This window comes from Agelaius tricolor, unplaced genomic scaffold, assembly GCF_023055355.1.
Source record: "Agelaius tricolor isolate 1412-34295 unplaced genomic scaffold, bAgeTri1.0.p SCAF_16, whole genome shotgun sequence".
Taxonomy (NCBI): Eukaryota; Metazoa; Chordata; class Aves; order Passeriformes; family Icteridae; genus Agelaius; species Agelaius tricolor.
Genome location: NW_027269276.1, coordinates 8401953 through 8427886, shown reverse-complemented (window position 1 = coordinate 8427886; position 25934 = coordinate 8401953). Strand labels below are relative to the sequence as shown.

The following is a 25934-nucleotide window of genomic DNA, read 5'->3' as shown; positions in this document are numbered from 1 at the left end:
GCAGGTTTGCCAGTGCCAAAACCCTCCAGGCACACTTGGACTGTTTTATTGCCAATGTGTTAACCAAGGAAGTTGTTCAGGTATTTGTAAAACTCCAGTATTTTTGAAAGGGAGGAAAACCCCACTAACTCCATATATCTCATCGTGTTTAACAAAACAGAGGAGGCTGAACAAATATTGAATATTAAAGAAGTACCCACCACCCTTGAAACCCAGCAAGTGAAAGTGATCCAGTCCAACATCTGTGATAACAGACCCAAGAATGCAGCAGTTTCCAAGTAGGAAATTCAAGGTGAAGACTGAATAGAAACAGCAACCACAAAACCCACTTGCATGTGCACGTCCAAACACATGAAAATTCACCCTAAAAGCATTCCCTAATGCTAATCAGGTGTAGTAAGTTTGTCTCAGGAGTACTAGGCTAAAGTTGTTTTCCTTGTTTTGGTAAAAGCGTGTACTGACCTCTTTAAACCACCATTATAATTACCAAAGTAATTTTTAAAAAATGCAATTTATTATCACTGGTTTTTCTTCCAGTACTATCCACCCAAATGGAATGTGTCAGCAGCAGGGAGACCACTGGGTCACTGTGTTTGTGTAAGAGTTGCTTTTGACCTGCTTTATACATAGTTGGCTTCTCCCAGCATTTGGGATTTTTTTTCCCCCCACAGAAACAGTCCTAAAGACCAAAGGAAAACAAAATTATCTTGGAATGTTTGAGAGATTAAATGTACCATACATTTAAAATATGATCATTTGAAAGTACCAATTTTTTGAGAGCAGACTGTTTCCTCTTGTTTCTGTGTTACTCTCTAGTGTGCCAAAGGGCAGGAATGGTACTCTAGGATGCCCTACAGTCACAACTTCCTTTTTTCCTGCCCTAAATCATTTACTTGCAAACAGAATAGGGATGGAAGAAGAAGGACATTCATTTCCTCCATCCTGCATGTAAAAATCCTGTGGGCTAAACAGACTGAAGCTGAAAATCCACAAATTCCTATGCTTGGCACTGCCCAAGTTCTAAGGCCATCTCTGGCTGGCACTGTGACCTTCCTGCTGTGAGAACAAGCAGTCCACAAAAATATGGGCAGGTCTTTTTCTCTGGAACAACAGCACAGCAACGGGCTGGTGTGGATGGAAAGTCTCACATCTGAAACATCCTCTTCACTCCCAGCAATGCAGCAATGCCAGTGGGACCACATAACTCTACTGAAAAACAGGTATCACATGATGATTTGGTAGTTGTCAACAACAAGGCAAATCTCTTTCCAGATTTCACACTTAAAAGACAAAAAGATGCCTTGCCAAAATGGGCTTTTCTACAGTAAAAACAGACTAGAACCCAAAATATGCTGTTCACATCAACCACTCATATACATTCTATACATGGCAGTAGTATGTTTCAAGAATTGTTCCTTCTTTTTCAGGGCAACCACAGTGCTGAAGCATCTATTTTCAGAAATCTCTGTTACCTTCCATTGCAGGTACAATAATCCTGACACAGCTGTCTCCAGCCTCCAACCCTCCAAGGAATAAAGTGGGGGCTGTGTGGGTATGTGTGGGTGGGTGGAAAATCCCATAAAAAACTGAGTCAAGTCTTGGACAGTTCTGCAGAGACATAAAAGAATTCAGGACATATCATGTCTGTGGAAACTTTCTCTCCTCCCCATCCCACCAGCTCTGCTGTGTGTTGTTTACTGGGTGCCTGCTTGTCTTCACTCTACGGGTTGTGATGCTTCACAGACATTCAGTGAAAACCTCTGTTGTATGCTGGGATAAAAAGCACAAGTAGCTATTAACTCTCTATAAACAAAATATTATACAACTCGCTCCCTACCTGCCCAGAGACAACAGTTTTACTAGGTCAGTCACCCTGTACTAACATGTTAAAATCAAAAATGCAGGGATCTGGTTTTAATTCTCTGTTCTCTGACTTTCCAATCTGCTGGGCTGGGCACGTTTCACAGACAGATGGTTCTTTAGGGTTCATGTACTTAAAAGAGCTCACAGACAGAAGTAAAAAAATAAATAAATAAGGAAATGAAATGCTGTCAGTTGAAACAGCCCTTCACACACAGAGTACCTTTCTGATGCATAAACCTCTGACAAATGTGCTCTTCAGAACCAAAGGCTACAGAACAAAGTCCCAAGGGAGCTCTAAGACAGCTTCTTGTTTAGTCAATTGTCTTAGCAAAAATACGCTTCCCCGAAAAAAGGGATTTTTAATTTCTTTTCATTTTTTTCCCAGAGAGTATTAAGAGCTCTGAGTCTGAGTAGAAAAGTATCAATCTTTGACAAGTATCTTAATGTCTACAAATGACAGACCTTGTGACAATATATTTTTGGTATAGACCTTTCAGCACAAATACTTGCAATAGACATTTTTACCTCTTTTTTTTTTAAATAAATAGACTGATCCAATTTTAAAGTGGATGTGGAGAAACTAATACAGTGGTTTGCCAATAGAGTGCAGAATTCAACCCATTCATTGTTTTGATAATATATTACTTTTCCATTAAGCATGAGTTTTACTATTACTGATGATGACATTCAAGGCAGAACAGGATTGTATTTGCCAGGACTGTGTTTCTTGTCATGGCTCAACTCAGTCTTTGAATTTCTTTGGAGAATTTTCTATGTGAGGCCAAATGGGAGTCTCATCCAGCTCTTCTCTGTATCAGCTGGAGTTCTAAATAATTCATGGCAAGTCAGAGTTCAAAACACATTTGCATTCACTTGGCTGGCTGTCAATATGAGAACCATCCTCTTCCTTCTAAGAAAGATCATGCAGAAATCAGAGCTGGAAAACAGACATGGCAGGATAGGGCAGCTCACAGCACAAACAATCCTGCACTGATTTTCAGGAAGATTATGTGTTGAGGAAAAAAGTTATCCCAAATTTTCTCTTTCTCATGGTTATTTATCATCTGTTCAGTGCTGTAGAATGCCTTACTCTGCCTCTCCACTGGTGAGCCACTGGTCTCTGGCACTTCCCTCTTTCGAGCTGAACAGTTTTCTCATTTTTACAATTTTACTCTATCTGCAACATTTGGATTTTGTGGCTGTGGCTACAAACTGCTCGGTAACAAGGGTTTGCAGCTGGACAGAAAACTGCCTAAGCTGAAATCATCACTGCAAGACAGCATGTTATGAGACAGGTTCCCCAGTCCAAATGCTATGCTTGCATAGCATGGAGTGATGCTTTCATAGTATACATGAACCACAGAAAATTGTCATACAATGCTTTTTTCTTCTCAAGGGATGCCTATCAGCTCAACTTTTGCTGTGGTCAGTCACCATTTCCATCATGAAGTTCTACTTTGTTGCACTTAAAAAATATGGCAATAAAAGATCTTGCCAAGACTAAACTTGGCACTCAAGTTCTGTCCAGAAGTAACCTCAACTAATCTTTGTCAGCTAGCAAGCAAAGTGATTTAGTCATTTTTAAATCACTTGAAAATGAAAGCTGTAGAGGTTCTGGTTCTCATAATTTTCACTGCTCTGCACTTTCAGCACCCCCTAACTGTTCAGCTGGAGCAGTTTGCAAGGACTCCTGGAGAACCCAACTGTCCTGAGGAGCCTTTGTGTCATGGGTGGGATGGCAAATGCTGCTCCCTGCCTCACCCAGGCACAGAGGCTGAAGGGAGATGTTATAGCTGATTTCTATGTGCTGTGCTGCCTGCAGCCCAGGATTGAAGGTAACAAACCTGGGTGTTTCCCATTTGCACCACTGGAGATGCTGGGTGCAGGAACAGGGATCTTGCATCTCAGACACATCATGGAATCACTGGGAATATTTCCAGGCAACCATAGAGAGTTGTCTGTGTTCATCACTCTATTCTTTCATGAACTACTTATGGAGAATTAGATTTGTAGAAATCAGTCTTGCAAACTGCTCTGGAACACTGCATTTTAAGAGAAGGACAGTCTACTACAATACTTGCTCAGTCATTTTTTGGAAAGCTAATGTAGCAGAGCAATTCTTCAAAAGTGGCTTTGGTCTACACTTAAATCTAAGTTCTGTCTGTTCCCTGTACCATTAGATATTTGCTGTCTGCAGCTGAGAGGCTCTCACTTGCACTGGGACTGAGCCTGCACCTGAACCAAACATGCCCCAAGTTCCACAAGTGCACCCTGAGCACAAAGAGCTCTCTGCTAATGGATCCTCCCATGGGATCTGATCTTCACCAATATTTGAAGTGATTTATTTTGACATCTGCAGATTTTCAAGAACAAAGAGGGAAAATGAATTATCACTCTGAATATCTGCCCCATTCTGATTAATCACGCACATGACGCACATAAAAACTTCTTGGGAGCTCAATTTTTTGCCATCATCACGGCTCAGCTGCTCTTTTCTAGATTATTTGTAACTGTTCATACACTTGACAGTTCAGCTTTCCTGTTGCTACAATGTGTTAGCAATTAATGCACAATAAACAAGCAGACAATTGTTCTATTTCCAGGGAATAAAGTCTCCAAGGACACAAAATTAAATATAAACTATCCATCCTTCCCCATATCCTAAGATTTCAAGGAAGAGCAAGCAATTAACTCCCCAAACACACCACGTGGTTGAGGCCATGGTTAACAGACACTTCAATTTGATACAGATTTTACAGGTCCTGTAGGCCTGTCTGCTCCTAACTATTCACTTCCTGCTTCTCCTTGGTGTTAGCACTCACAAGAGTTTGAGAAACCCCATGATCAGGTGGGCCAAAGAGTTGTCTCTACCAAAACCAAGGGGTTTTAGCTTAGTTTAGCTTTTAGCAGGTCAACCCCTTGATGTGACTCATATGTAAGTACCACAGAAATGCCAAAGGAGGAGAGGGTGAAATGAGGTGAGGATTGCATAAGCTGTGTGGCTGCCAAAGAAATGCTCATGTGAGCACAGCCCCAGTCCCAGCCTTATTCCTGGGGGCAGAAATGTGAGCAGGAGCCTGCTTCCTCCATTGGCTTATTCTCAGTCCCTCCCCATTGGCAGTGGCAGCCTCCCAAGTTCTCAGGGTCTGGAACAGCATCTCTGGGTAGCAGGACTGCTAAGAGGTGCTGGGAAAATCCCAGCAATACCACACTAATGATCAGCACTTGTAACAAGACAATTACAACCAAAGGACACTGCTCGGATCTGTTGCAGGGCAAGTGAAGTTTCTCCTGAGTCAAAATGCTGTCATTGCCTTCCCAAGCTCAAGGGCTGAAGGGGGAGGTTATAGCATTGAGAAAATGTACCCTGAGAAAATGAGGAAGAGAGCAAAATTAAAAATCAGAACTCTCACTTGAAAATCTTTTCCCTAAGCAGATTCTGTGCTCAGCAGCCAGACGTCACCATGAGATGAGGATGTTCCTAATGCCTGTAGTGAACTTCACTCTGAGCAAAAAACGCTCTAGATGCAGCTGACTGGCTTGTGGTTTCCATCACTTTCCAGCTCTACATTGCCCTTTGTTCTGCATGAAACATGCCTTTGGAAAGCCAAGGAAAACTTGGTTTAATAAACACCAAATTAGAGGGAATGCATTTGCCTCCTTGACATCTTTTGAAATGTCACTAAGACACACGTTATTTCAGGTCACTGCAAGATTTCATTCAGTACTTGTTACAAAGCTTCTGCTCTCCATATGGCCTGTGCTACATCAAGGGAAGTGTAACTGGCTGAATGGACTCTAGAATCACCTTTCTCCTAGAAAGGTATCTCAAAGGAGCAAGAATGATGGTGCCTGATGTTTAGAAACAAATTGAGGCTGGACTGACAGTCCTTATAGAAGACTGTCTCTCTTATTTTACAGTACCTTGTGGAGTGGAAGAAATACAAGTTTAAAATAATAAATCTAGAACTTTCTGGTGGTCTGTATGTTCCACAAACTGACAGAACTACTTGTAAACAAAATTACTGTACTTCACCAGCCACACCTTTAAAACAAAAATATTTAAAAAGCTGAGCAGGCGACCCTGCTTTCCTCATGCTGGACAAATGTTCAGCTGTCCATGTACACCAGATTTACAGGTCTTCTGTGTCAATCTGACAACTCCAAAAGATTCAGTCAGGGAAAAGATTTAGCTCTATAAATACTATTGAACTGCTCTTTCCACTGGCAACAGATCAATCCAGTGCAGAAGAAAAGCCCATAGCTAAGGCTGGAAAAAGTACAGAGTTGGGTTTTCAGAAGCGCTCTGCATTTGTCTAGCCCAGCTCTGGTTTGAGCAGGTTAAGTCCCATAACTGAGCACTTTTGGAAGTCAAAACATGACTGTTCACTGAGGCACTGGAGTAATTGCTTCTTGGACAAGATGGTATGAATGTTAAAATGTATTACAGGCTACATAATAAAAACAGAGGTTGTGCTCTTTTGCAAGTCTCATGGTATGAAACTCAGCTGTTTTGCCCTGCACAGGTTTCCCTAACTGTTCACTTGGTTCCTTTCCATCTGGAGTTTCACCACAGAATTTTGCTTTGAGCTTCCCCTTTGAATAGACGAAAGCTCTGCCAAAACCACATCACATTCAAACCACAGGAAATCATGAATTTGGCACTGTTTTGACATGGAAGCTGTAAACAGTGTGCAGGTTCACTCAAAACTGGATCGCTGTCCTTTGAGTTATGAAACACAACAAAACTTCCAGCAAACCAGGTCAGAAATCTTAACTACTAAAGCAAAGAGAAATTATGTGACTTCTGCAAGGATCAGGGGTTTTTTGAATATTATCCCCTACATTTTTTCCTTCAGCTATAAACAGAATACGTGAAGAATAAAAAGAGAACTTTCCTCCTTTCCAAGTTTGAGTTACCACTGGATTTAACTAATTCTCACAGCTGTACCATACACATATCCTGTTAAGACAAGGTAGGTTCCTATTGGTAGCTTTGAGCATGAATAACTGTAAAAGTCAGAGTTGTAGATATGAATATGGTTTAGTTTTACGTGCAACATGATAGGTAATCAACTTTCAGGTAACTTACACTACTGCACAGGAGCCTCATGATTAAAATCCAGTATATTTTTAGTTGCCAAACACTGGATTTTTTCCCTTCAAGATTCCAATTAGCAAACCACAAGGAACTTGTATGAAAACAGAAAAGTCTGAGGTATGATTTTTGACTTCAAATTAAACACTGCTCCAAAGAAACACACACTTGTAAAGAAGTCACAAGTTCATTGAGGATGAAATGAAAACAATCTAGATTTCCAGACCAAGCCTGAGAACAATCCAGATTCCAAACCAGAGTTTGAATGCAGAGCTACATGAAGGTGGTTTGACTGAAGTCAATGAATAGGAAGCAAAATGCAGTCACTCAAAAGAAGATTTACATTACTGTACTGCCTGCAAGAAAACACAATTTAATCTAGCCGAGTTTCACTTCAACCAGATTTTTACACCTGGCACTCAGAATGTCAGGAAAAGCTCTCCAGGGATCCTGAACACCCAGAAGCACACATCAGCCATTTCTGACCTGTCATGGAGTTTTCAGATGTACACAGTTGCTCTCGCAGCTTTTCCACATCATCTGGATGAACCTGCTCGTACAAAGTGCTGCCAAACCATTCCGACTGTGGCTGGTTCAGCACGGGAGTCACCGAGTCTGACACGTAGATCACTCTTCCCGTCTCAGCTGCAACTACAAACAGGAACCCATCTGCAGCCTCCAGGATAAGGTGTTTCAGTTCCTTCAAAAGAAAGGATTTGATTAGAATGCCAGCAAGGAAAGGGAATTAAATAGAACGTCTGTCACTGTCAGAAAATATTGTTTTCTTGTGATCCTACTAGCTGATCAAAACTGAGAGAGAAATTTTCACTGATGTAACAACACAAACTTGCAGCAAGGCATAAATTGCCCATCTCAATAACAAACAACGTTTTATTTTCTGTTATTGCCTTTCCTCTGGTGATCTCCATGCACTTAAGGAAAATAAACAACTAATACTCACTGCATAATCTGTGACAGGCATCTAACATTAAAAAATAAAAAGATATTTCAGAGTACAAACAGAGGAAATGAACAGCTCTAACTCATGGCAAACTCATCCCTTAATTAAAAATTCTAAATAATTTAGTTGGAAAGAAAGCAATAAGACTTTCTAGTTTGGTTCTCCCTGCTCCTGCTCAGGATGAGCTCTGTTTGTAAATTAAACAGTCACCAGATAAAAGGCAGAAAGTGTAATGGAAATTAGGAAAGAATCCCCAGCCTCTTCTTCCATTAAGGGCCCTGAGCCACTACACAAGAAGGTTCTGGAGGTTTTCCAGCCTGTGAGTGTGAAGCCTCAGCATCACCCAGAAATACTCCCTTTCCTTAACAGAGCTTGAAAATCTCTCATGGCAAAGGATGACAACTACCACTCCAATTCCTGCAAAAGAAGCCTGAACAGGCCTTGGTGGCTCCAGTGACCACCAGAGCTTGTTAAGATCCTGCACCTGGAACTCAAACATGGAGTCCCATTCCAGGTGGGATGTCTCAGCAGGGTTAGTGTTCCAGTGGTAGGTATTAGCTGGTAAGGTGAGGAAAAAAATCTGGCTAACTACTAAGAAATTGATAACTCATCTCAAGAAACACTCAACAGATTGTCAGCTTCTGCTGCTTTGTTATAGAGAAAGCACATTGATCCTGAACTACTGACTAAACAAAACACCTCATAGCACAGCTGGCCACACTATACTGAGGATGGTATAATCAGTTTTGCACATTATTAAAAATGATGAAAGCAAATTCTGTAATTCTGCAAGATTAAAAAAAAATTGCAATGAGAAGTGACTAGGGTGTGCCACCAGCAGAATGGCACAGTCCCTCCAGAAACACAATCCAGGAGAGCTGGAACAAGCAGTCATGAGCACTGAGGGGTCAGCAGCAGCTGCTGTTTATCTAAGAGAAAAAAGCAGCCTCCAGCCATAACTTCCATGTGTAAGTGCTTAAATCACTTCAGACCACAAAAATGAACACTACACCCATAGGACTTCGAAAATAATGGAGGTGGTAGGAATTTTCAATGTGCTCAGTAAACACAGTTTTCCTTCAAGCACTGGGTGCATCTTCCTCCTTCCATCAAAAATGTAACCAAGAAGCACCTTGGCCAGTAGAGATGGGATTCATCTCTGCCCAGTTCAGCTGCTGGGAACTCCAGCATTAAGACTAAATGATGTTTTCAACCTTCCTCTAATCCCCAGAGAGAAAGGCAGGTCTTTCCAGACTAATTTTTACTTATTTTAGAGAATCTCTGTTAGGATGGGAAGAAGCCAGATCTGAAGGTGAAAATTCCTTTCTGCGAAGCAGCGAGTAACTTGTTTTTCAGATGGACAGATCTCAATGGTAAGAATGCCAATTTGCTTCTCCAAAAAGAAAGATCTGTCAGAGTGTTAAGATCAAGTCCAAACAGTCACCAGAAAACTGTCTGTATTCACACCTTGGATACAGGTAACTGGTGTAACTGGTACCAGCTGCTACACTACTGTGCAGGATCAAGCTGAGGCTCTATGCCTTTTAACACCAAAAAAAACCAGGGAAAACCAACATTTTTGTAAATTCTACCTGTTCAGTAAGAAAGGAAGGCTTGTAAGCTCCATCAGTAGATTTGTTTCCAGTGCCCCTCATGGATTTCATGTGGGAAACAGCCATGCGAAGAATGGTCAGCTTGTCGGGCTTGCGAGCCAGGGCGCTGCACGTGGGCACCATGTCTGACAGCTCCGTGATGTATTGGGTCATCTTATTCCTCCTGCGCCTCTCAATCTCACTGTGATTCTCCCTGAGCATTTAAAGAAACACCAAAGCAACAGAAAGAGATGTGAGCAGTGTAAGAATCTCAATTGGAGGTAATGAATCATAATGCTTCGCGCTTGTTTTGCTGTTTGCACCCCGGAAGAGCAAAGTGCTTTACAAAGCCAACCACTGTTATCCCTCCGTTTACAGACAGAAAATCCAGGCCACAGACAGATAAATATGATTTGCCCATAGCTGTGAAAAGAACCTGTATTTCTATTTATTGGCTTGTGGCCTTAATCTCTTAAACAGTTTAATCTCCTTTGGTTTAAGGACAAAAATGAAGTAGAAATATGTGAGGAGCTAACATCTGCCAACTCCAATCAAACTCCCAGATTTGCTTGATGCATCTCTCAGCTTCTCATAAAAGGTGTCCTTTAGAGGAAACCTCTCACTAACAACTGCATCAGGTCAGCAGGAAACATCAGCATTGACTTATGAAAAAAGCCCACTCAGTGACAACACAGATCCCAAACAATGCTGTTTGGAACACCCCACATCCCTGCAGGGAGTTACTACATGCCTGCAGGATCAGACTGCAGCACTGGGACCATATAAGTGATAACACTACATACAAAAAAAAAATTCTAATAAATAAATGAAGTACAAAAGACAGCAAGTAAACATCTGGCTTGTCAGACATAGACCGGAATTTATGTTCAGGGACGATTTAGCACAGCAGGGAAGCAACAATGACAGTACTTGATGCTGCCCCAAACTGGGCTAGGCTGCAATGTTCTCATCCTTTAGAGAAATCATATGGCTGAGGTGGTGAGTCAAATTTGAGAAATCCCAAAATGGACACCCACCAGAATCTTTCAGAAATAAACATCTCAGAGTTCAGTTTTCACATTCTGGAAATCACCACTGCTTGATAAGTATTAATGAATCACACCCATATATACATCTGAAATGGTCCAAATGGACCTAGAATGCTTCAGTGCCCAGCACTTATTCTTCTCATACTGTACCTGTCAGGTGGCAGCTAAATACAAGTACACGACAGGTAGATGATGCTTCAGTTGTCAAAGCAGCATCTTCCACTGATTTCAATGAGCTGTGCATGGCATTGTCTTGTGGGATCGCTGGCTGATCCAACAAGATGTGAGAGGTGATCACTTGGAGAGTCCACCAGCATTGACTGATGTGATAACACAACATTAAAAGAAACTGCAACATTCTTTGGAGCTGACTGCTATGAAGACTGACCATGAAAGCAGAAGCTAGGCTTGGCACACTTTTTGGATACTTTTAGGAATTAAGTCTTTTCTTAAAATGCAGGAAAGAATTGTATGCTGCTTCCTGAAATAGAGGAATGCAAGTGCTTGCCCTGCTTTTTCCTGCCCCTGCACATACAGGTGTTACATGCATGAGGCACAGTCTGCAGAAACAACACTTGTTAGGGCTACATGCAGAGTTATTATTCCTATGCTTACTGTGGGATGCAGAAAATCCAGCTATGCTCAGTAAATTACAGCCAAGCCTTGCCTGAGGTCACAGTCCAGGACACTGTAATAGTGAACTTTTCATTTCAGCTGGCTGAGGAACAGCCCTGGTGTGGGTCTGCACAGATGTAGGAGGGAACAGGGGGAGCTGGGTCACACCCACAGCTGGTGTGACAGTGCACATGTACACAGAGCACATGTGTGTACATGCCAGCTGGTACATGCAGATAAATATGGACACAGGGAAGATAAAAGCATTTTTACATGATGAAAGCTTGCTCTAAGTTCAGCATTTTCACAGAAGCGGTGGTTAAGAAAAAAAGAGAGAGAGACAAAGAACAGACAGATTCAACATACATTTCACACTTATAAGTACATAATACATTGTCTACCACTCAAGTATTTTAGTACTTCTGGACACTGAAAACAACCATTATAGAGACTAAACAAAGAGACTGTAAAACTTCCTGAGAGAAAAGGAGTATCCCAATAGTCCACTTCATTTATGATCTTAAAAGCTAGAAAGTAATAGCATGTTAATCTACTGGCTGTGGAAATGTTCAAGCAGACAATACCCCAAAAGTTTCCTGAAACTAGTTCAAATTTAAAGCCTTAAAAGAAAAAGAGGGCCTGTGCTGCTCTTCCAAAGTGTACGTCCTAGGAACCCTGGCATTCACAAACCTGTACAGAATGATGTCCTAATTCTGTAATTTCTAATCTTGTTTTTATACAGAAATTACAAAGGGACATTTAATTTTGGGATACAGGGGTACTGATCCAAAACCACTATGGGTTTGTACTTCAAGCAGTTTTGGAACAGCCAAAAGATCAGTATGAACAGCATCATATAAAAGAAAAAAGGGGGCAAACCATATTTGACTTCTCTTTTTCCTACCTTTCCCTTCTGTGTCAGCACTACTTTGATCATCATCCCACCTAAAACAGAATAACCATCTCTCTAAGCTAAGGCACACGTACTGAGGTTTTTTGGACACGAACATCCCCCTCTTTTCTCTCAGCAGAAGAGCTCTACAGGACACGCCTACCTTGCAAACTTTTCCTTATCACCAGTGATTTGATCACCATCATACCTAGAAACAAAAGATAGTACATCAATCAACAGGGGTTATGCATTGAGTGATAGCCAACACACAGCAGAAAGCAAAAAATTCACAACTGCAAACTATTACAAATAACAGCAAGAAAAACAAGGGAATGAGAATGATACAGCAAAGAAAACACAGAGCCTGATCCAAGCCATGCCAATTCAGAAACTTCATTTGTATATTTAAAAAAAAGAAGACACATTTCAGTGGATTTAAGCAAACACTTTGACATACACTGATTTCTTGGGAAACTTAACAAGCAGCACCAGTACAGAAAACACCAGTGAGCTTTTATCTACAGCAGGCCATGAAATATTCATTGCTGTGCTGGAAGTGAAGGGGCTGTATCCATTCCAGCTTGCAACCACAGCTCCCTCCATTCAGCAGAGGGCACTGATGGTCTACAGATAACACAGGAGGGCAGAGACATGGCTGAAGGGCGATGCCTTCTGTAAGGGAAAAAGTTCTGTAGGTACAGACACTGCACTGGTTGGAGGCTGGCAAAAGGCAGGCAGGCGAAACTGCTGGGTAAATAGAAGTGAAATTTAAACTGGCTTAATTCCCTAGAAGTAAACAGGCACCTCATTCCTACTCAAATCAACAGAAGTTGGATGCCCAGGCAGGTATCTGTGGTGTTTGAGCAGCACCTTTATGGAGGAAACCCAGACCAATGGGACTTTTGTCCTGTGGGACTAAACCTTCACTGTTTCTGAAGCATTGTCCCAAAGACAGGCAGCAATGTGACATTTCAGTAAAAAATGAAGTGCTGCTCTTCTTTCTCTTTCCTAAAAAATGCACTAATCATTTGAAATTGGATTTTGCTAGCGTAGTTATGGAAAGACTCATTTGTTTGAAATGAAACTGCTAGTTCCAAAACACAAAATGTAGGTTTTGGAAAACACAAAAATAAGGTAATGGCTTTTCTAGAAGTGAAGACTATAACTGCTCAAGAACAGTTAAATGAGATTTTGTATTAGAATTACGTCTTTCCAAAATGATGTAATTTGTTACAACAGCCAGCCTATGAAGGTCCCATGTATTAGCTATAAAAGTAATACATACAGCCTAAATGAGCATGCTTTCCTCTTCTAACAAATCAATAATGAACTTCTACTTTTTTTCTGTCAGAAATTAATTAAAACTAATTTTAAGGAATCCACCTATGCCAGTTCCTCATTCAAACAGTGAAGACAAAGCTTAAGCAAATCTTGAGCTGTATTTCTTTATGCTGTGTTCAACACCAGCACCCTCAGAACATTCAAGTGACAGCATGACTTCATTCCCCTTGACTCTGCCTGGAGAACAGACTGAGGCCGAGTAATTTTCAGCAAAAAGACCAATTGAATGAGGAATGGGCACATTACAGGGGAAGCACATGCACAGGCTCTGTGTGAGATGGGGTGGCATGCAGGGATACCTGAGCTGAGCTGGAAGCCCTGAGAAGCAGAGTGTGTCACCTGCCATGGGGCACTGAGATAACACCACTACTCCTGTGCTCCTGCCAGCCTGGGCCTTGGCTACTCATCCTTCTCTGCAATAACTGAAGATGTTATTGCCTCCAGCTACTGCTTATTCCCTTCCAGTCTCCCAGCTGACCTCTGCACATGTGCTCCTTCAGGCACTTCTGTCAAAGCCAGCTGGGTTAGCTTCAACATTTAAACAGCAGCTCTTTGACAACTGAATATTTTTGACTGAAACAAGCTAGGAGTAAGTCATGTGAGCAATCTGGAGAAGGGAACAACTAGAAGAGGATGTCTGAATGTAGCCCTGGGTGTCTCAGCATGGTTTTTCTGTACTCTCTAAAAACAGAACAATCTGGGGTCTATGCAGCATTTAAGACTTAAATATCAGATTTTGATCTGACACCTAAAATCAACTGAGTCTAAGCACAGCACAGCATACCTCTCCATTAAAAGCAATGGAATTGGCTCAACCCACCACCAAATTTTGAAAGGCCAAAACCAGAATGGGGAAGGACCAGCACATGGGTATCAGTGTGCCCAGAAACTCTGATGCTTGTGCAGGCACAGATCAGGTCCCATTCCTCACAAATCTTGTTCCCTTAATATGTGTCTTCTAGCAAATATTAGGACCAAGCCCTCAAATCACCAGTTTTAACACAGGGACCGGTTCTGTAAATGACATCAACCAAACAAAAGCACTGCTGGTCTTGTCCAGTAAATGATGATATGGTGTCACAGTGGATCTTTAGCACACTACTCTTTCAGACTGGAATGACCCTGTTAAACCCTACAGTGACAGCTGTGCTGCAACATGGCTGCTGCTACAGAGCTGCAATTACAATTTGGATAATCAGCAGTTACCCACAGGCCTCAAACTATCTACACCCCTCGCTGCATCTGCTTGGTTTCTAATGAAAAAATGCAAGCAGTGTGACCAGGAAAAAAAAAGAAAAAGTGAAAAAATGGCAATGAGGCTTTACTGTTTATTTCTAGCTTTGAATATTCCATGTGAATTAAGAATTTTTGGTCCATTTTTACTATTCAGTTACACCTAATGGTACATAGTGTAAAGCTCACTAATTTTTAAAAAAACAATCCACCTCTATGATCTGTCAAATTGTCTTAACAAGCAATTAACATCTGAAATAAATCAGAAATGAAATTTCATTTTCAGTGGCCAAAAGACAACTTCAGCAATGTCAAACAACTGAAGTCCATCTACAGCAGTTGAAATAATAAGCTAAAAATCACAAGTTCTCATTTGATAAAGCTGCAGAGTGAAACTGTGACACACAGGCTGTCAGCTTTATAAGCCAATAACTACATTAGGCAGGTTTCTGCCAGAATGCCTAATTTTCAGAGGGAGCTGATAAAAAGAGTAACTAATATTTGAGTTGAGTTGTTGGCAAGTTTTTCACCTGTATTTATATTGATTTTCAAACATCAGTAATGAGCTGTCTTTCCCCACTGAAAGAAATCAGTGATTTGGCCAACTGCTTTGTAAATGCTCACCTTGAAAATTTGCTGGGCCCCTCCCCATCTTCATCATCAAAGTCCATTCTGTAAAAGCAAGATTTCCAAATCAGCAATCAAGGCATTGGCAATGGTGCCATGAACATTCAAGCCAGCTGCTCTCAGTGTTGTTAGATTTGTGTTTTGCCTAGAGGTGCTAAGGACTGAGGATTCCAGTCCTGCTCATCCCCTCCAGAGCTAAGAGCAGCTCATCAGCTGATTTATGTCCCAGACCTTCTCAAGGCTGTGGAAGAGCTGAGTTCTTCCTTGGGCCAAATCCCTTGAGCCAGTTTGGATCCTCCAGGGAGCCACGAAAAGCAGGAACCTCTTTCTTCACTTCTTACACAGACAGACTAGGAAGATTATCTTCTGAATTTAGACATCTAAATTAGATTCTGATTAGGCAGTGTGATTGTATCATAGTTATTATCACTACAAAGTTATACAATAGTATAATTTACAGAGCATTTTAGATATTTGTATACCTCTAAAAAGAGGTGGATAAATATTTATATCGACAAATATAAGGATGTAACTCTGCTATTAAGGTAGACAGTCAAGCTGATACAAATCTATCATATACAATTATTGTATTAGTGTATTTATTTTAATAAAAAATACATTAGTATGATTTACAGACCTTGATCAGTCACTTTTAATTTGTGTAGATAGGAAATTATAGTTTTGTTTTGCAAGTATTTTCTCAGATTTCTTTAACATGCTAAGCTTTCTAACCTTTCAGTGTAGTAAAACTTCATACAACTACAGATTCCATGTCTCTAATACTGTTCATATTAACAGGTATAAGTCCTATTAAGGGCAAAAACCCTTCAAAGTGACAATGATATTTATCTCAGTATTAAAATTATTTCTAGCAATGATAAATTGAGATTTGTATGTCCAGAGTGTGGGAACAAAGATGCAAAAACAGTCTCTAAAACTACATCAGCAAAGAGAAGTGCCAGTCAGGCACTACCCTCCTAAATTCTTCTAAATTCTTCCTTCTTAAATTCTGACAACCAAGAGAGACTGGCCCATAAAAGATGTGTCTGAGTCATAGCAACCTCTGTACAATTGGAATGAGGGCAGCAAGTCAGCACAGGAATTGGACATTGGCACTAGAAAAGTTACAATAATATTTTCCAGATGGTAACAGTGATTATTCATTTCTGGAGGAAGCAAAGAGAAAACCATTTTCCCCAAAGAGCTTTAAGAAAAGCTGTGTATTTAACTTGCTTAGCTTTGATGCAATCGTCATTTTCACTATAAATTACATCTTTGCTCACCTAATTAGCACCAAATCCAGTTCCAAGGTCTGTGATGATCCCTCAGCTGCCTCATGCAGAACAGCACTGACCCCCAGTGGCCTCAGCTCTGCCACAGGGCTGCAGCTAAGCCAGGACCCAGCTGCTGCTGGCACCTGAAATGTGACCTTCAAGGCTGGCACCAGCAGCCTGAATCCCCCTTGATTCCCTTGCAGCACTCCCAGAAATTTAACATTTACACATCTGGTATAGCCCAGGGTCTCCTCCCACCTACCTGCTTGCTCCCCATATGCAATAATGTGACATTCCAGAAAAACCTTCCCATTTATAGGAATTAGAATGTTTCTACCTGCACTGAAAATGCAGAAGTCAATGTTAAGGAGAGCTGTTTGTTTACAAGGGGAGGGTGGCACCACGATGGCTCTCACAAAAGCATCACACCCTTACCTGGGTTTCACTGGCAGCTGAAACACATCTGAGAGAAACACCCAGTTTCAAAGTGGGGGTAAAGGCTGCAGACAAAATTATACACCTGTGGGGGAAAGCCTTTTCTTGAGGGATTTTAAGAGACACTGCTTTAAACTGGGACAGATTAATTTTGTTACTCTTTTCCTTCCTCTCCAGTACACTGAGATCACACGCCTTGCTGGATATGATTCTATGATTTATTTAGCTTCCAGCCAAATACTCCAGCTGAGTGCTAAGGGATGGGTTTTCTCCAAAAATCAAATATTAGCTGTACTGCATTTAATCTAGTTTATTATTACTGGAATATAATGCTGGGAATTAGAGATGATGATAACAGTTTAAGGCTTGATCCTGCTACCTGCACTGTATCACCACCTCTGAGGGAATGAGGGCAACTAACACACCTAGTTATTTAGATGGTTGGATATCAGCTGCTTCCTTTAGGAGATTCTTGATGGGTAAATATCCTCAGGTAACACCTCCCACATTTATAGTGGGGCTCATCACAGCAGAATCTGAATGCATAGGGTATAACATCAGTCTGCACCAGACTAAGTCATTAAATAATGCCTTTGCTTTGTTAAACTACCCAAACCATTTATTTCATATAGAAACTTAACATAAATTTCATTTAAAATATCAACACTTTCAAAAAATGCAACAGCAAATGTATCTCTGTTCCATCTTTGTTAATAACGCATTTCCTAATTTCACTGTGCAAAGTGAAAAAACTCTTTGAAACATTAAGAAACCCCTTCAGATATAAAGTCATTGATTCCAGTGTCCTGCCTGATCCACTGTGCTTTACAGCAAGGCAGAAGGAAAGGCAGTGAATCAGTTGTAACCTTTAGCAGAACACAGCAGAACACGTAAAAATAATATTCCATCAACCTCCTCATACCATGACAGATAAGATCTTCTGTTTAGATAGAATATACTGCACATTAGCAAAACAGTAGAAGCAGCCTCCCAGAAGACAAATGACATCATTTCAGAAGATTCAGAAAGACTATCTTTTATCTTCATTTAAAATTCCCATTAAAAAGAGGCTTTAAAAAAGAGCTGCACTATGCTCTTTTGTTTTGAAGAGACAGCATAAATCTTGTTTTCCTCTTTCATACTGTTCACATCAATCGTGAAAAGGCCTGATGCATGAGGTACTTATAAAAATGTATTTTCCTTAGAAGATGTGTGACTACCATAAATACAGTAATAAAAATACTTAAAAAATTAATTATTCTCAATTAGAAATATTTTCATTAAAAAAAACCCTACAAACCAAAACGCCTCCAACAAGGTGGACCTGTGCAGCTTAAAAAGATTGACATGCAAGAGGATTTCAACACTGCAACAAAATTACTATGTAAAATTCCCAAGAAATGTCAAAAGATGCTTGCCATGATTACACAGCGTAGGAAGAGGGCAGGCAGGAATGGTCAGGAGCAAATGCACTGAGAAGCAGATGGGGATCTGTATTCGAGCCTTTTATTGAGCACAATATTGAGGGGTAGAATGGTGGAGTGAGGTCTCTTTTCCCCAGGTTTTGATAGTTTTGGTTCAGAGAAAAGGCAAGACTACACCATGAACCAAAAAACCAATGCAACTGAAACTAGCTCATCCAAAAATCCCCAACCCTCCCTGCCCAAGTACAGACAGCCCAGCAAGGTGAAAAAGCCCCTTATCCTCTAATACAGCAAAGCCCGAATTAAAACCACATTAAATAAAGAACTGAGGGTGCATTGATCTAAGATAGTCACTGACCACTGCACTGCATTATCTTATGCTGTCACTTTTTTCTGTGAAGTAGTTGGTATAATTTATAGAAAGGAAAAATATTTTTCCAAGCTCTCAACGAAGCCAAATGCCGACATGGCAGAAACACTTTCTGGACAGCCAATGAGTTTAAACTCATCTACATTCAAGTCCACACAGCAATTATTCTGCCAGCTTGCATCAGCAATTATGAAAAAAGAAACAATTTTCAGAGATAACCAAAACTGGGAAAGCTGGCTGTGTATGCTAGCTCCACTCCTTTATGTTAGGCACAGAACACTCCTAAAATGCCCAAGGACTGAGGTGTACCGAGATGTATCACCAGAAGAGCAGAGAAAGGACCAAGTGTTAGCTGCAACTTTGTTCAAAGAGAAGCTCAGAGGAATTAGACACAGCAGGCATTCTTTCCCTCAAGGTCTTAATAAACACAGTGGGAACATTAAAAAAAATTGTAACAATAATAATAATAATAAAAAAAAGCACTCTCAGCTCAGGCTTGGAGAAAGGCAATTAGTTCAGAGCTATGGTGCACAGATGAAATAACATGATCCAGGTATAAATGTGAATCTATACTAATTTACTCAGTGAATTAACATGTTAAAGACATTTAAAATAATTTGATTTTATGTTCCTCCCACCCTCCCCTCACTTCACCTTCTCACAAATAGATGACAATACTTAAAATTCAACAGTTAAAGCATTTCAATTAATATCAAGTCAGTATTTAATGTCAGAATATTTCACAGTCAGCAGCATCAAACCTTGGCGACAGTAAATTGCAAACTGATATTCAGAGCTGACATGGTTTGTGATCAAAAAAGAGATCAAATATCCTGCAACTCAAGTACAAAACCTTATCTATGTTAGGTAGCAATGAAAAGATGTTAATGCTTTGTCTTTTCTTTTGAGAGCAAGTTTAAAAAGGTTTTATCATTGAGCAGCTTGAAAATAAAAATGTGATACCTGTCAAAGAGATTTTAGGAGTTTCTCAAACCAATTTCATACAGTTAGCTCAGCATAAGAAGGGCACTCAGTGGGGGGAGATATTCAAACTGTTCTGCCCAAAGGAACATCCCTCAGAACACCCATCCAGAGTGTTCCATCACACCAACCTCGCTCTGCATTCGAGGCAAGGTCAACCTTCCCCCTTGTTAATTCACTCCAAGACTGGGAGTCCAGCCCTGTTACTGGAGCAGACACACAGAACTGGCAACATACCTTGGTGAACAATCCCTAGAGCAGCTCTTGCAAGGAATAATTCCCTCCTTAGGTGATCACCAGTGAAGATTTCACTCACACTGTTGATCCTGTTAAGCCCCACCACTGCCTGATTTAGGACTAAACATAAGACTAATCAATCTCTTTTGAAGAGACTCTCAGATCAGTTATCTCTGAGAAAGCATCATCCAAAGACCATGACTATTTGTGATCAACCTTTGATAAGAACAGGAGGGAGTTGTTAACACTAGAGGAGTAGTTTTCTGTTCTTCTCAAGCTCTTGCTATACTTTTCTTTTAACACAGAGAGTTACTATGAGTCATCACAGAGCAATCTGATGTGGGCAACTACCCCTACACCACATCAGCCTCTGACACTAGATAAAACAAATTTTCTTCTTTAGCAGAGCCCTCAAGCTTGTGTAAGGGCTGAATTTGATTCAGGCCCTTCTCCCAGAGGAAGACTGGGCTGCTTCCAGTGAGACCTAGAATATCATGGTCCACAATCTCTGAAGAGTAGGCTCTCATGCTATCTCTGTACCTGGAACTATAAAGAAAACATCTTTGACAAGCCTCTCTTTAAATGCTTCCAAGTGTAACCTTCAGATGAAGTTCAGTAAGTCCCTTGCTACCTTTTTTCACTTGATAAATCACTGTAAGATTAAACAGATATAGGCAATATGCATTCATTATATCTACAGCAGCCATGGGATCCAAACTCCTTTCTGGATGCTTTGCCAAACCTGAAAATCTTTTGAAACAAGCCAAACAACAAGCCATATGCTTATCAGCAAGTTTGATCTTGCAGGAAGAACAGATGCATTGAAGAGAAAAACAAAACATCAGTGACTAATGTCATAATGCAGCTTACATAAATATAACATTACATAATAAATACACACATGTATCCAGGTGCATTTTGAGTTTTCTAATGCAGGTAATTTCCAGTTCCAGACCTGAAAAAAAGGAGATGGCTTACCCAGAGCGACGCTTTCCTCCTCTGGAAGGCATGGATCCTGCCATCCTCACTTGTCCACTCGCCATGGGAGCCACTGGCAAGGCCACCGAGCCAGGAATATCTGAGGCCATTTCTGTAAGGCACAGGTAGGGGAAGAGGTGGGAGAAATCCCTTAATCCATTACCTTACAGGAGAAACCTCTGCTGACAACATTAGAGACAGGCCCTTCCCAAAACAAACAGAGAAAGCTTTCCTTTTGATTTCTAAAGAGAAGTAAAGTTCTCTACTAAAACCCAGCAGGTTCACAGATCCTTTACAAAAAGCCCAGCTAGGTCAAGAGACCTTACAGTGCCCAGGAGACAGAGAGAATTGCAGGTAGGTATCTCTGTAATTCCACTGACCTAATGGTTCTCATTTCAAGTCTCAAAGAGGCTGTCATATGAAGGCCAACAACCTTCTACATCAGTTAAAGCCTTGTAGAGAAATGCAGAGCCAAATCCCCAAGGCAAATGAAGCTGCAGATCATTTTCTTGGTACCTGGGTACCAAGAAAAATAAGAGTTCAAAAACTCAGTATGCCAGAGAGGCCAAGAGCTGAGAGCAGAGATGAATTATCAGGTGATTCTGGTTTTTATTATTTATATTCTGGAGGCATTCAGAGGGCCAGAGTGAACTTGGAAGAGTTCAAAGGCTTCCTGCATTTCTGTGTGTGTCTTGCAGAGCAGAATTGAGCCCAAAATCCAGGCTGATATTCATCCCTCTGCCAGGGCTCAAGGTATAGCCACAGGTTTAATCAAACCTCAAAACTCTGATGTGAGACACTGCAAAAGCTCACCTTATGCAATGGTTTTCAGACTGCTAATGGCAAGTATTTCTAAAGTCTATTAATAACAGTTCATTACACTTCAAAAAAGGAAAGTGGAATATAACATATTTATACTCTTTTCTTCTATCCCATATTAAGCATGGGATTAAGAATGTTTTTCCTCTGTATAACTCTTTAAAAACTATATGAGCAATTAAAACTTTTTTCTAATGCACATATACTTTATTCACTCTGGAGGAAAAATCTACAGTCAAAACATTTAATTATCTTGAAAGAAAATGCATCTTCCTTCCAACTTCAAAAAAAAAAAAACAACTTGGCAAGGTATCTGGAGCTACAGCTAAATATAATTACTAATGGAAAGCAAATCTGTTTAAAAAATCCTGCTATTTTTTCCCCAACAGATAAGTATGAAATAACTTCAATTATGGAAACAGGAATCCATGTTCTTTCATTATGTCTGGAGAGCACTTCCATCTCTGCCACACTTTATACACATCCATTATACAACATTATGCATTTCAAATAATAACATTTTATCTGTTCACTGATTTCATGGATTTCTTCTAGTACATTTAGTTTTATTAACTCCTTTTCAACTAAAAAGCAACAGAGCAATCCAATATTTTTTAACAAAGTCTGCAAGGCCAAACAATGAGACTGCTGCCTATGCCCCCACACCACAGAAAGGTCCACAGTGGCTAAAGCTGCAGCTATGTGGAAACACAACATTTATGCACATTAGCATATCTGCAGACAAATAAAAGCATCAGCATGCAAACAACTGGTAAATCACTGTTTCCAGAATAAGTACCCTTAGCTGTCTAATGCCCATAATTCACTCAGAACATTCAAACTCATCTCTCGTGGGTAGAACCGAAGGGCATTCTGAAATGCTCTGCTCGCTCATTTATTAAAGCAGATGGTAAAAACCATAATAAATCTACCTGCAAAGTGTCCCCGTCACTCAGAAACACATTTCAGTACAGATCATCAAGGAGATCGGATTTTCTTAAAGTAGTAGCTGTAAGACAATTTCAGATGATCTCTGAGCAATATTTTAAGAGTAAGAACAATACTGTACTGTGATGAGAAACTCTTGCAACCTCATTTTCCTCAATCTAAACCAAAGATGATGAAAAAACACACCAAGGGTTGCATCCAAAAGACACAACTAATTGTTTAAGGTAACCTTACAGCTCACCAAAAAAAGGAAACAAAGCCCCCTTGCTCTCCTGTATGCATTCCGTGCTTAGAGGTGCATCCAAAACAGGTTGAGCAAATCTCTGTAGAGCCCTTGCTCTCACCCTTGACAAGCCAAGGAGACGTAGACAGATAGTTTTGATCATTGTCCAATTTAGGTGGTTGTGGATAGGCAGAATGAGTTGTTTTTCTGCACTTATTTTCAGCCTTACATGTATGAAAATATGAGAGGCAAGGGCAGCTATCAAGATTCAAGTAGGAAGGACAAACAGAACTGTGTATTTTTTATAAAGACGGAAAAAAGAGTAAAAGGAATGCCCAAACCAGAGGTTCAGTTATGTCAGTGTCCAAAAACATGTGAAAGAAAGCATTTTACAACAAACAGATCATGTGTCTATCATGGTATAAGCTAAGAATTACTGTGTAGGTATCTTGATTCTACAGAATTGCATGCACAACAAAGACAGTGTAATACAGAAAGTAAGTTCATAGACAAGTCAGCCTTCAGATATGTCTTCACAGTCCTGGGAGAATGAAACCAAGCTCATTGTGCTCTAGAAGGAGGTCTTCAAAAATTTCCATTTCCAAAATATGAGCGCAAGAAGAAAAAAAAAATTCATCAGAGGATGCATTGACACTCAGCCACATGAAAGCTTAGCTAAGAGGGAGGAAAGGCTCAGGCCCTTCAAATCACAAGACTTTCCATTCTGCAGCACTATGAAGTTGTGACAGATCTGCACATGTATCAGTGTGTAAGACACCCAATTTACCCTTCCTTTTCAGAGCTTCCCATGTCAGAGACATCACCCACGGTGAGAGCTATTGCAGCTCTCGTGAGATGCTCAAGGTGCACATACACTGCTGAGAAAAGCAGTCAGCTTTCCAGGCTCTCTCTCCTGAAACAACAGAATTAAGAGTTCTGCTGATGGAGAAACCAAGAGGCTTTGGTCTCTTTCAAGCCACACAGCAAAGAAAGCAACTCCAAGGGAACAGCACCATGGAGCACGGAACACCCTGAACCTGACCCAGGCAGGGCAGCAGTGGAGCTCCTCACACACTACCCTGGTGCTCCAACAGTGACACCAGAGGACAAGAGGACTCCAGGGACACAGATGACAAAGTGATCTCAGGGCTCAGCTGCAGCCAGCTGGGAGCTCTAAGTTGGATGGCTGTGCAGAAATGTAAACAATAGGTCATGTCTGTGAGAACTTAACTCACAAGAGCTGAAGGCTGCAAGAACATATGGATAGAAGAAGGAAGGGATCTGAAGTGCTTCCCAAACTACTTTCAGCTCTACTCATTCATGAGAATATAAAAAAGAAGCAGATCTTGATGATATTTTTACATTTATAAAACATGCCTGGTGAGAAAAGTAAAAACGTTGACATCTTATCTCAAAACCAAGAGCCAACCTGGGAAGGCAGAGCCAAAAGCAAAATCTGATGGAGCAATCAGCTGCTTCTCTGACTAAACATCTGTGAAGTTACCTGTCTATGTATGCTCTGGAAAGAAAACAAGAGAGAGAAGAAAAAATGGCACTCATAAACTGGAGTCTCAGATAGAAATACTATGGTAGAGAAGCATTCCAAGAAGCCTATTAGCATAAACAAAACAAAAAAAGGAGCAAAAGAAAGACCAAAAGAAAAAAATAATGTAAGAAAGTCTTAAGAGTAGGTCACAATTCTTTAGAGTCACATAAATTTGGGGCAGTCCCAGTCACTCTGTTGGAAGCCCAGACCTGCAGCATCAAGTTGGTTACAGATATATATAAAAAACAAACAAAAACAACAAAAAGCCATGCTGAGTCAACAATCATAAAGATCATGTTTTCAGGCTTATCTAACCCCATGTCCAGATACACATTAACACTGATGCTCACAGAAGTGTTTCATCAGCAACAAGTGTTGGGAAACAAGGTGTTCTCTTTCTGAGACTGAATTTTCAAAGAATGGGCTTCCCTTCTGCCAATGGAAATAAACAAGTGTTGGTTACTCTACTCAAAATGAAAGCACAAACATAATTCTCAGGAAGTGAAACAAGTCAAGCTGAACATTCATGAAAATCATCTGTAACCATCAAGGCAGAGTTCTGAACAAATTGCTTCATAATCTTTAAAAAGTGTTTCTTAGTGTCAAATAGAAATAATTTTTTTGCTGAAAAAATGCATGGAGTGTTTCATTTGGAGGTTAGAGAGTTCGTAGAGATCTGCCAAAGAACACAGAAATGTTATTAGAACAAAACCCAGCACAACACTGGCAATCTTTAGTGAACATTCCTCCAGCTGGACAACACTTTACAGCTCTTGTCTTATCACTGTCATGTCTGGGAGCAGGCCAGATCCTGCCACTAATATTTATGTTCATCTTGGGGATCCCTGAGGAACACATTAATCCAGGAACAAAGTAAAAGCAGAATTAGTCCCTCAATTTCTGTCCAGACTTAATTTCACTGCTGGACATTCAAAGTTTGGGCATTACACTTTACTTCAGTGCCGCATTTAGGTCGACCCCAAAATATTCACAGATGTTTCTAAAATAAAAGATAACTTGCAAATGCACATTAAAATACTGGGATAAAATACAGGGATTTATTCCCCCAAAAAGCCACGTTTGTCTCAAGCTCTTACATAGATCTGCAAAAGAAACAGCTGCTGTGCACTTCACAAAGCAAAGCACAAAGAGCAACCTAAATGCTGCACAATGATACCATGAAAGTGCACGAGAACCCCAATCAGAGCAAGAATTACTGACAAGTGCAGCATGCCAGGATGAACCTGGACTTCTCTTTTTTGCTAGGAAATTATTAAACCACAGCTCTCAAACCCAAACTTTAAATCTTGAGCCCCACCCCAGATCCACTGCATGAAATGCAGCTCTGACTTTTTCTGACAGAGATGTGTGACTTGCTGAGGTATCCCCCAGAGAAGGGCAGCTCTTGGCCAGGTGTCCTCACAGGGA

At 40.6% G+C, this 25934-nt stretch overlaps 1 protein-coding gene across 5 annotated transcripts in view; it reads right to left on the bottom strand.

Annotated features, from left to right (window-relative positions):
• Positions 1 to 25934, bottom strand: part of ARNT2 (aryl hydrocarbon receptor nuclear translocator 2) — a 95836-nt gene that overhangs the window by 49943 nt on the left and 19959 nt on the right. For 4 of the 5 annotated variants that reach the window (XM_071441344.1, XM_071441343.1, XM_071441346.1 and 1 more), the window contains exons 2-6: positions 20971 to 21082; positions 15269 to 15316; positions 12234 to 12278; positions 9515 to 9728; positions 7448 to 7661 (exon numbers count right to left, since the gene is read on the bottom strand). In XM_071441344.1, the coding sequence (XP_071297445.1) occupies positions 7448 to 7661; positions 9515 to 9728; positions 12234 to 12278; positions 15269 to 15316; positions 20971 to 21082 (633 nt within the window). The remainder of the gene's footprint in view (positions 1 to 7447; positions 7662 to 9514; positions 9729 to 12233; positions 12279 to 15268; positions 15317 to 20970; positions 21083 to 25934) is intronic. The other variant, XM_071441347.1, reaches the window with a different exon arrangement.